Consider the following 11,717-nt stretch of genomic DNA (forward strand, 5'->3'; position numbering starts at 1 on the left):
TTTAAAATTACACAAACCATTTTGCAATATTGACATAAACAGCTAGGAAAAATTAATAACGTAAAGCACTGTACGTAACGTAAAAATCTGTCAATTAACATAACTGACATATTCAGACATGGCTTGAAACTTAAGGTGCTCCTGCATCCTCAAATAACACATTTTGTTGTTGGCAGCCCCGCGTCATGCTGCTGCTACCACTCCTGCTGTTTGTTATCTCCCAAACGATGCGCGCTATGGAAAACAGCGCGCTTTATCGAAATCCAACAGGCGACTTTTCTGTTGGGGAATTTAACCAAAATTCCTTCTATTATCTATGGGTGCAGAAAATAACATCGTCCAAGGTGGCAGACCAGTTTGATTGCACTTTCCTTTGTGTTGGCGAACCAAAGTGTTTCTCGTTTAACGTTGCCGCGTATCCTGACTCGAAAGGTCTCTATCTGTGTGAGTTGTTGGCCACTGACAAGTACAGAGCAACTAAAAAGTTTCACGCCAATGCTACATTCCATCATTACAGTCCACAGGTAAGAGTTATCAGATCATACACAAGTTCTCTGCTGACTTATTAATACTTGCAGGTTGGATATCATAACCGATATTGACTTTATTTTCAGTCTCCATGTGAAAGCGAGCCTTGCAAGAACGGTGCCGAATGTGTTCCTGAATATGAACTGAACTCCTATCGATGTCGCTGCAAGTCGGGATTCTCTGGAACTTACTGCGAATTGGCAGCAGGTACAAATTACAAAAGTTCACACGTTAATATATACAACTGCAAAGCTCGTTAGATTGAAAAGTTACGAAGACTTTTTACGACTGTGTTTTTTAGTCGAGATTCCCGTCATTTTGTTCTGATGCGCATTTCTAGTACGTTTTAGTATCATTACATCCGCTCCCTAGCAGTCCCTGCGCCTCGTCAATTTTTAAATAATAAAACCAACTTGGTAATTTGTAATTTATTTTGACATTTCAACATTTTCTCTTGCAGAAAGCTGTGGTGTGATTAAGTTAAGCAATCCTAAAGCTCCAAGTGGCTCTTACGTCATCGACCCTGATGGAGAAGGAGGCGTGACAACGTTGGCGTGACAGTCATCAGTCACGACAGTGAAGACAGAACACACGTGACAGGATGTTCCCCACAAGGCTGTTACAAACGTGACATCCACTACACTGGGGCAGATCTTCTCCAGCTGGGAAGCCTAGCGGCCATATCTGCACACTGTGAGCAGTTTATCAAGTATGAGTGTCATGGATCAAGGCTCTTCAGAAACATGTATGGCTGGTGGGTGTCACGTGATGGAGACAAGATGACGTATTGGGGAGGAAGTAACTTCAGCTTTCCTTACAAGTGCGCATGCGGAGTAACTGGCACCTGCGCAAACACCGCATATGGATGCAACTGCGATGCAAATGATGGCACGTGGCGCGAGGACAGCGGTTTGTTGACTGACAAATCCCATCTTCCCGTAAAACAGCTGAGATTTGGAGACGCCTGGAACTCTGTTCAGCATGGCTATCACACTCTGGGGAAACTGAAGTGTTACGGAGTTACAAGCAAATGACTGACTTACTAATTTAACATTGCATTTAGATAAATCAGTTTCAGTAGTAATCTGCCATTGTAGGTCATGGACTTAATTATTACTACTACTATTTTGAATTAGGCACCGACCTTATGCCACCTCAGCCTGTTTGTTATAAAGAGAAATTGGACTAAATAGCAGAGTTAAAATTGTACTCCTTTTTTCAGCCGATACTTGAAATCAAAGATAAGTTTCGAATAATTTTAAAAAAATAACAACAAATCAGAGTAAAATAATTCTTTTCAGTTGTAAATTAAAGTACTTCCGATTGTATGATTTATGGTTTTCTGTCAAGCCGGTTGCACCACTTGTAATAAGAGTAAAGTTAACAAAGCAAGAGTAAAATAAAAAAAAAGTGTATGGTTATTCATCCGCTGAAGACTAAAGTTAATATATATAGCAAGATTGTCACTGTGAAAAGAACAAAAATAAATGAAAGACCCGAGAGCTGTTTTAGTTTCGATTGGCAGGCTTTTAAAAAACATCTATCCCCATCTTGTCTATCCACCTGACACGAGTTTCTGATTTAGGAAGGAAATCACACGCCAGCTTGAGCGAATTTATAGTTGAAAGCGAATGAAGGCTTCTTCAACTAACAAACATTTTTATGAAAACACTGAGACGGAGGAAGAGAAAGGACCCTGACAAACAATGTGAGAATAGCGAGCTTCAAAAGAGATAGCTTGGGCGAGAGAACGTGCGCGAGCATCTTTAGAATGATCTGTGTACACGCGAGCGTATAAACGCGCGAGGAGGTAACGTCACTAAATGCAGTTCTAAGGGGACGGACCACGAACACAATTGTTTTTCCTGTAAATATCTAATTGCCGTAACTGCTCTTCAGAAGTTCAAGGAAAGCGATACAATTTTTGCCTGGTGCGGATCATCCCTGTAGCTGCCAAACAATGCACAATCCCGACTTAGCGATGTCATGGGCTTTCGCCAAATTTGATAATGGTGTACTTCCAAAGATCTTAAGGTCGATCACGTGTCTACTCGCATCCCAGGCCACCACGCAATTCCGCAACATGTACTGGGAGACCTGTGGCTTTCAAATACTGCAGGTCAGGCTTTCAGGGTCTGCTGATCAGGCCCAAACTTTGAGATGAAACGACATATTCACAGTATGAATTTGTAAACTGTGGCTCCAGTCAACTCTTTGGCTTCAGAATAATTCAAGGTTAATTGGAAAATTGGTGGACCGAAAGGGGACACCCCTAGGACCTATTGCAAATATGTCCGCTTATGGGAGTTTAAAAATGTAGTTTTTTGTATGTGGATGGACCTTAATATGAGTCCGTGGATGGACCTTAATATGAGTCCGCTTATGGGATGTGCCTTTTAACAAAAATTACAATTGCACTCATAAAGAGCTCAACATAATACCAGGGTGAAAATACTCAACGCGTGTCATTTCATAATTTCAGTTGTTCCTATCCTTAATTTCCATTCGTTTGTAGCTGAAAACAATAACAGCTATCGTTGCTAGCTTATTTTTATAAAAATTCTTCATAGATTTATCGCAGACCAAGCGTTCTTTACATTATATCTTGTATGACTGCTTTGATAGAATATTGAGATGCGCGTAGCCTGAAGCGAGGACTCGTGAGAGCGACTCGGTGACGTCACCGATGAAGGTGGGGTTCAGGCCCTCTTCTGTAACTGACTTCCCAGTGAAAAAGGCAGGAAAATAAATTTCGTCTAGAGGTACTGTTTAACACCTGTCCACTGCCTGTGAAAACTATTGATTCCATTCTTGAAAGAAATTCAAGAATAAAACGCAATTCTCCCCACCCCCCACTACCTTCCACTTACCTAACCTACTTCACCATTCCTGTATCGGATTAAAGGTGATCAAAAAATGAAACTAAGATAATTAACTTTATTCTATCGCATTAAGGTGTAGATAAAACTTTCTCCAAATATAAAGAAAACTTTAATAATAAGTCGAGAGAAACAATTTTCTGCGATGAAATATAGTATGAAGGTCCTATTTAAAACTCGATGACTTTTATATGGAGACTACTTTCACTGAGTCGAAATTGACTTCTTCGTAGCCTCTTAATTACGAAATATTTTCATGTTTTTATGCACCTGTCATAACTAAGCCAGATCATTCAATTTGAATAATTAAAATTAGGACTCGCATAATTTTTCTGCATGTTATGTATTTTTCCAAAACAGCCAAAATGAAGGGTAAAATTCTTGAAAATTAAATGTAAGAAGAATTGTTGTTTTGTTTTGTGTGTTTTCAAGTTTTTCTCTTCATTTTATTAAATGCTTCGTCGGGTGATGCAAGCAAGTAATATCTTATTTTGTCAACATTCTAAAGGAAAATATAAATATTGGCCATGATAATGAATTTTTATTTACTGTTCCACCGGCTATTAGTCAATATAGACAATACAGCTAACTTGTTCAGACGTAAATTGATTTTTAACGTCTTCCTGCACAGAAAATTAAAACTACTGTATTTTTCTTGTTATGAGACCTACATGACTTAATAACGGACGAACTATCAGTGTTATGCAATGATATCTTGCAAAAATTGAACTTAACTTTTATATACAATTACAAAAACCACTTTGCAGTTTTAGGTAGTGTTGAGCTAGCACTTTGCGTTATGTAAATATAGCATTGAATTTCATAAATCCTTCAATCAATGATACTGACTTGTTTTTACCCACGCCTTAAAAGACGTAATTGAAATTTAAGGTCTTCCTGCACGGAAAATTAAAACTACTTTTCTTTAACACCGGACGAAAATTTTCTTGTACTTCTTTTAAAAATTAAAAAAGGAAATCGTCCTTTACACGAACGACATAAGAAAGAAAAATTCTCGACAATTAATTAAGAATAATTATAATAATATTGATTTCTGTTTTGACTCAGCAACAATTTCCTTTTCCGTTTATTAACCAGGTGCTACAAGTCGTATTTATTTCGTTTTCTTCCTCCTAACATTTCACACTGAGGCACTTACCAACAATTAACTTAAGAATAAAAACAGGGCAAATTAAAAATTAAAAATACGTCCTTATTTCTCGGACCACAACATTTAATTCTTCACAAATAGTAAAAAAATTGTAGTCTTGTTTTAAGTTTGTTTCAAACAGAAGTGTTCCTCTTCTCTTTAACGCACGCTTCGGAAAGTGTTGCAAACATGGGCATATATTATTCTGTCTAACAGTCCATACAAAAAATGTTAAAAGAACCGGCCTAATAATAAACGAGACCAATCAAGTGGATAGCGTTTATATGGGGATTTAAACCGAAAATGATGTCCTCTTAGTCGTTTAATTTTCCGAGGGTAATAATTAAGTCATTCAGACATGAAATTTAACACTGTTTTCCTTGTTGCGAGAACTACATTAGCACGAAATTGTTTTGGAACTTTTAAAATATGAAAAGAAATCGTTCAATAGTAAAAAAAATTCTCGATAATAAAGAAAAAGTTATTAATAATGGTTTTGGTTTCTGTTTTTACCTAGTGACGGTTTATGGCTTTTTTACTAAAGAAGGTGATGCAAGTTATATCACATTTCGCCAAATAAAATTTATACTCATACAATGTCGGATTATGAAACAGAAATATAATATATAACATATAAAAAATCTTAACGTTATTTCCCAACATTTATTTGCTAGCAAAAACATGTTGTTAATACTCGCTAAACTTCGAAAATTCGAAAATTTTCGAAAACTCCACACTCAAATTTCAAGTTAATTTTTATAATTAGACAAAAGATTTCCATTATTGCCATAACTAGGAGAAATTAATAACGTAAAGCATTGCACGCGATGTGAAAAACATGTCAATCAACATAACTGACATATTCAGACATGGCTTGAAAATTTCAGGTGTTTCAGCATCCTCAAACAACACATTTCGCTGTTGGCAGCCCCGCGCCATGCTGTTGCTACCACTCCTGTTGTTTGTTATCTCCCAAACGATGCGCGCTATGGAAAACAGTGCGCTTTATCGAAATCCAACAGGCGATTTTTCTGTTGGCGAATTTACCCAAAATCCCTTTTATTATCTATGGGTAAAGAAAATAACATCGTCCAAGGTGGCAGACCAGTTTGATTGCACTTTCCTTTGTGTTGGCGAACCAAAGTGTTTCTCGTTTAACGTTGCAGCGTATCCTGACTCGAAAGGTCTTTATCTGTGTGAGTTGTTGGCCACTGACAAGTACAGAGCAACTAAAAAGTTTCACGCCAATGCTACATTCCATCATTACAGTCCACCGGTAAGAGTTATCAGATCATACACAAGTTCTCTGCTGACTTATTAATACTTGCAGGTTGAATATTATAACCGATTTTGTCTTTATTTTCAGTCTCCATGTGAAAGCGAGCCTTGCAAGAACGGTGCCGAATGTGTTCCTGAATATGAACTGAACTCCTATCGATGTCGCTGCAAGCCTGGATTCTGTGGAACTTACTGCGAATTGGCAGGTAAAAATCCAAAATTTCACATGTTGACATAAGTCTAGTTTATCCGCGAAGCTAGTTAGATTCCAAAGTTATTAAACGTTTGTTACAACTGTGTTAAAGCAGAGATTATTGTTGTTTTGTGCTGATGTGCATTTCGAAGTACGATTTTAGCATTATTGAACCCCACTCTCCGCGACTTACAATTTGAAAATATTAAACCTTACTTGCATTTTTCTCGTAGCAAATAAAAGCTGCAGTATGATTAAGCTGTGTAACCCCAAAGCTCCAAGTGGTTCTTACGTCATCGACCCTGATGGAGAAGGAGGCGTGACACCTTTCACTGTTGACTGTGACATGACTGACAAGAACAACGTTGGCGTGACAGTCATCAGTCAAGACAGTGAAGACAGGACGCGCGTGGGACGATGTTGGCCACGAGGCTGTTACAAACGTGACATCCACTACACTGGGGCAGATCTTCTCCAGCTGGGAAACCTAACAGCCATATCTGCACACTGTGAGCAGTTTATCAAGTACGAGTGTCGTGGCTCAAGGCTTTTACTGAACGGTGACATGTATGGCTGGTGGGTGTCACGTGATGGAGACAAGATGACGTATTGGGGAGGAAGTAACTCCAGCTTTTATTACAAGTGCGCATGCGGGGTATCTGGCACCTGCGCTAACCCCGGATATGGATGCAACTGCGATAAAAATGATGGCACGTGGCGCAAGGACAGCGGTTTGTTGACCAACAAGTCCCATCTTCCAGTAAAACAGCTGAGATTTGGAGACGCCGGGAACTCTAATCAGTTTGGCTATCACACCCTGGGGAAACTGAAGTGTTACGGAGTTACAAGCAAATGACTGACTTACTAACTTAACATGGCATTTAGATACATCGGTTTTAGTCAATTGAAAAAGTAGTCTGCCAATGTATGGTCAAGCACTTTACACTGAAAATGAATAATTGCTATGTTGAATATGTCAGGTTAAAAATGTACTCCTTTTCGTTACCGATGGTTGAAGTCAGAAATAATTTTAAAACATGATAACAATTTAGGGTCAAATATTTCGCTTTAGTTGTAAATTAAAGTAATTCTGACTGTATGATTTATTGCTTCCTGTTAAGCCAATTGTGCCACGTAAATTAAGGTAAAGTTAATAAAGCAAGAGTTAAATAAAAAAGTGTATGGTTATTCATCCGCTCAGGACTGAAGTTAATATATACACCGAAATTGTTCACTGTGAGAAGAGAAAAATTGAATGAAAAATTTGATAGCTGTTTAAGTTTCGAAATAGCCGGCTTTAAAAAATCATCAATCCCAACCTCATATATCTACCTGACACGGATTTTTTTATAAAGGAACACCAGCTTGGAAAAGCAGGGGGTGGGTGGGTGGGTGAGAAGGAGGGGGGGGGGGGGGTTGTAAAAGGAAATCACACGCCAGCTTGAGCGAATTTATAATCGAAAGCGAATGAAGACTTTTTCAATCAACAAACAATTTTTATGGATTCAATGAGACGGAGTAAGAGAAAGGGCCCTGTTAAAGAATGTGAGAATAGCGAGCTTTACAAGAGAGAGTGCGTGCGTGAGCATCTTTAGAATCCTCTGGGTACTCGCGAGCGTATAAACACGCGAGGAGGTAACGTCACTAAATGCAGTTTTAAGGGGACGGACCACGAAGACAATTGTCCTTCCTGTAAATATGTAATTGCCATAACCGCTCTTCAGTAGGTCGAGGAAAGCGATACAATTTTTGCCTTGTGCGTATCATCCCTGTAGCTGCCAAACAATGCAAAATCCTGACTTAGCGATGTCTTGGCCTTTCGCCAAATTTGATAATGGTGTACTTCCAAAGATCATAAGGTCGATCACGTGTCCACTCGCATCCCAGGCCACCACACAATTCCGCAACATGCACTGGGAGACCTGTGGCCTTCAAATATTGTAGTCCAGGTTTTTAGGATCTGCTGATCAGGTCCCCCCTTTTAGATAAACTATTTATTCACAGCATGAATTTGTAAACTTTGGCTCCATTCCCTTTTTCAGCTTCAGAATTCAATTTAAATATGAAATTAAGTGGACCTTCCCGAAAGCGGACACGCGTTGGACCTGAAAAAATGTCGACCCCTTAGGAGAGATTTCCGCCTCTGGGTGCATAAAAATATAGTTTCTGTAGGTGGATGGACCTTGATAAGTGTCCGCTTATGAGAGGTGTCCGTTAGTAAAGGTTCAACTGTACTCATACAGAGCTTAACATAATAACAGCGTGAAATATTCAGCGCAGGTCATTTTATAATTGTTTCTGTTATTAATTTCCATTCGTTTGCAGCTGAAACGATAACAGCCATCGTTGCTAATTTATGTTTAGAAAAATTCTTCATAGGTTTATTGGAGAATAAAGTGTAGTTCACTTGTAATATTTTCTCTTGTTTAACTGCTTTGACAAAATATTGAGATGCGCGTAGCCTGAGGCGAGGACTCGTGAGAGCTATTCGGCGACGTCACCGATGAAAGAAGGTGGTGTTCAGGCCCTCTTCTGTAACTGAATTCACAGTCAAAAAGGCGGGAAAATAAATTTCGTCTAGAGGTACTGTTTTACTCCTGTCCACTGTCTGTGAAGACTATCGAATCCATTCTTGAAAGTAATTCACGGCGACCATATACAAGTGTAAGCTGCTTGGATTTTTACGAGGCTTTACGCTAAAATCGACCACCTCTGATCTTGTAAGTCACTGGACATCATATCGCACATGAACACATTCGATGTTTACTCTTAGAATTCCAACGAAGGCACTGTAGCCTCACTTTGATGCGAGCATGCGCAAAAGAGTAACTAGACCCAGGTTCCATTCGGATGATTGAGAGGAATTTTTCCATTTGTCGAGCTCGTTTCAGCCATTTTGAATCGTTCAAGTTGTTTGCGATGTTTAAGTCTCATTTGTCGATAAGTTGACCTAAATCTTTGATAAAAGTCCTCCACCATTTGTTGAAGCTCTAATTTTGCCTTCATGTATTCTCTTCTCTGTCTTCTCGTTATTACTAAAAGTATTTGATAAGAAAAGAAAAAAACATTTAATAGAATAGTCAAAAGTGCTGACACTCGAAGAGATATGTTACAGGGACACATTGATGCAGCAGAGACAAAATCACTCCGTGTACAGACACCAAGAAAATGTAGCAGGGGCATACTGCAGTAAAACATCCCATTTTGGGACAGTTGAAGGTAGGAAGGCAAGTCACAAGCTTCACCTTGCAAAGTGTAAAGTTTCATATCAGCGAATTTGAAAAGCATCAAAGACAAAAGGTATATACAACGAAAACAATGTGAAAGTGTAGTATTAAAGCTCACCAAACCACGTCGACTGAAAGACGATATTTAGTAACTAAATTACTAACATATTTCTAACCGAGATGGCGTCCTCTTTAAGCCTGGTTTCTTAGAGGTCTCCTCGCCCTTCCTTACTGTTAAATTTGTATTAATATTAATTTTGTGGCTAATACTAATAACAAGTGGCTAATAAATGATGATGATGATGATGATGATGATTATGACGATGATGATGATGGTGATGATGATGATGATGATGATGATTATAGCTACATCTAAATATCAGTCCTGGGATTTGTTTTCTGCACTGGTCTTGAGTCTAACATTCCAGGGGCCTTTTTTTGGAGTGCACCTTATTATAAGAATTTTAAGGTCTGGTAATACCTTGTATCTCGTATCTTCTTTTTTGCATCCCTTTATACCACGAGTGGTACACCATACCCATAAAGACAGCTAGACAGAGCATAGCCAGCAAAACAAAGATAGTCACTCGATAGATATGCGTACTTGGGTCCAGGAGAGGTATTTTGTTTGATTGGGTGTTTCGGTCTGTTATCTCCTGATAGTAAAAAAGGAAATTTTAACGTTAGCCAAGTTTAAATGAGAACGAAAAGGAAGTACAGTAGAAAGAGGAGGAAGAGGAGAAGGAGGAGGAGGAGGCAAAATGAATGTAGTGGTGGAGAAGGATAAGGACAAGAAAGTGACGTGATGAAGGAGGTGTAGAAGAAGCAAGGGAAATAGGAAGGTTGGAAGAGAGGAGAGGTAGGCAAAGTGGACGAGGGGGAGGTGAAGGGTTGAAAAGGAGCAGGAGTAGCAGGAGAAAGGGGAGGAGGGGAGGTGGGGAGGAGGACAAGGAGAAGGAAGTGGAGAACGACGATAAGGAGGATGAAGAAGGGTAAGGGAGGAGAAAGAGAAGGAGCAGATATAGAAGAAGGAGGGCGAGAAGGTGAAGTAAAAAGGAAGTGAAGTACTAACTTGTGACTAGAAATTTTAAAGAAGGGAGAGACTTTCGCTATCAGCAGCTCCTAAGAGAATTCTACTTAAAGTGACATTGATAGATACCCCGCCCTTTTTCCTTCTTGTAAAAAGAAAACAAAGACAAAAAGCACACGAGCTTCTCGTACCTTGTTGCTGCCTTCATTTGTTTTCTGTAGTATCTCTGTAACCACAGTGCTCCTGTTCCCAACATAATCCCGAAAATGCTGTTCAAGCTTTGCCGCATTTTCACTGATCACCACTCCAGAAGTAAAATCAAAAGAGATTATTTGACTGACCACTATCCAGGTTGCATTAAACAAGTCACCTCTGTAATTTGCTGTGTATAGGTCCACTAAGATTCCATCAACATCGCCATACTTAAGGGCATTTACAAGCCTCTCTAGGGTAGGGAACGTGCTGCCTTTGCAAGAAAATATAAATAATTCTGTCAGTCTATCAATGCTCGTCAGGGGACTCAACGTGCGCAAAACATATTAACCAACTACCTTCTTAAAAGTCTAGCAAGTTTCTTTCTGCCTAATAAGCGTGACCTGTATGTTCTGAAAAGCGAATTGCTATGATTTTGGCTATCATTTGTAGTGCAGTAGTGGTTCTGCCAAGATCGGGACGAAACACTAACCCTTGATATATTAGCTTTCCGAGTTTGCTATGGCGGTTTATTCACCTAGCAACTTCAAGTTTACAATAAGTAAGTGTCCCCCTTAAACGCCAATGAACTGAGCATAACAGTTGCTGCACAAATCTATCGCCCTATTGTGTTTTGCTGTCAAAATCCCTTGCTAAATTCAAGTCATAGTTGTTTGTTCAGCCTGGCCCGCTGTGAGTGGAATCTCAGTTAGCAGAAACTAAAGTGGACTCAGGTTTGCGCACCTGAGTGGTCTTGAGTTCATTCACCAACTAGAGAATAACGGAAACATTGACATTAACTTACTTTCGCCTGCTTTGGATATGAATCTGATGAGAAGGTCATACTCTGGAAACTGAGCCAGCGAGCCTACCTGTGTGAAGAACAGTAAAATTACATCCCACCTTCAAAGTCATGCGCAACTGTACAAAGCCAATACTTTTTTGCTGATATGGCTTATTGGGAAAACCAATCTTATAGCTGACTGGTTTTATATTTTTTTTAGATGTACAGCTAAGAAAGGTAAAACATTTTATTGACTAACAGTCGCCTATCTGTATCAAAATATTAGATAAGTAAATAGCGAGAAGAAAATTTCATCATTTTACCATAAAGGGTAACCGTCATATGACGGATTCAATCGATGGAGTATCACAAATGAAGCATTTCAACGAAACCTCGAACCCGGTCTTTCGGGCTAGAGGAATCGAGGATGCAGTGGAAAAGAATGCAGAACCTCTC

General features: G+C 39.2%; 2 protein-coding genes and 1 pseudogene across 3 annotated transcripts in view; 2 read left to right on the forward strand and 1 right to left on the reverse strand.

Moving 5' to 3' along the window:
* LOC144637619 (uncharacterized) overlaps positions 1-11,717 on the reverse strand; it is a 114,311-nt gene that overhangs the window by 95,061 nt on the left and 7,533 nt on the right. The window contains exons 10-12 of the mRNA XM_078496678.1: positions 11,283-11,349; positions 10,477-10,751; positions 9,737-9,911 (exon numbers count right to left, since the gene is read on the reverse strand). Coding sequence (XP_078352804.1) covers positions 9,737-9,911; positions 10,477-10,751; positions 11,283-11,349 — 517 coding nt within the window. The remainder of the gene's footprint in view (positions 1-9,736; positions 9,912-10,476; positions 10,752-11,282; positions 11,350-11,717) is intronic.
* LOC144639252 (contactin-associated protein 1-like) lies at positions 70-1,577 on the forward strand (annotated as a pseudogene). Its single transcript, XR_013568094.1, has 3 exons — positions 70-524; positions 615-735; positions 989-1,577. The product of XR_013568094.1 is annotated as a contactin-associated protein 1-like (transcript).
* On the forward strand, positions 5,495-7,367 carry LOC144639282 (contactin-associated protein-like 2). The gene is made up of 3 exons (XM_078498586.1): positions 5,495-5,833; positions 5,924-6,041; positions 6,262-7,367. The coding sequence occupies exons 1-3, from the start codon at positions 5,495-5,497 to the stop codon at positions 6,882-6,884; spliced, it is 1,080 nt and encodes a 359-aa protein (XP_078354712.1). The 3' UTR covers positions 6,885-7,367.

This window comes from Oculina patagonica, chromosome 14 (assembly GCF_052425735.1).
Source record: "Oculina patagonica isolate OP01 chromosome 14, crgOcupat, whole genome shotgun sequence".
Taxonomy (NCBI): Eukaryota; Metazoa; Cnidaria; class Anthozoa; order Scleractinia; family Oculinidae; genus Oculina; species Oculina patagonica.

What these genes read in the sequence shown, in the direction of transcription:
- LOC144639282 (XM_078498586.1), top strand. Translation starts at nt 5,495, where the DNA reads ATGCTGTTGCTACCACTCCTGTTGTTTGTTATCTCCCAAACGATGCGC. An exon ending in TCCATCATTACAGTCCACCG is followed by an intron (nt 5,834 to 5,923) that starts GTAAGAGTTATC and finishes CTTTATTTTCAG; the next exon opens with TCTCCATGTGAAAGCGAGCC. An exon ending in AACTTACTGCGAATTGGCAG is followed by an intron (nt 6,042 to 6,261) that starts GTAAAAATCCAA and finishes TTTTTCTCGTAG; the next exon opens with CAAATAAAAGCTGCAGTATG.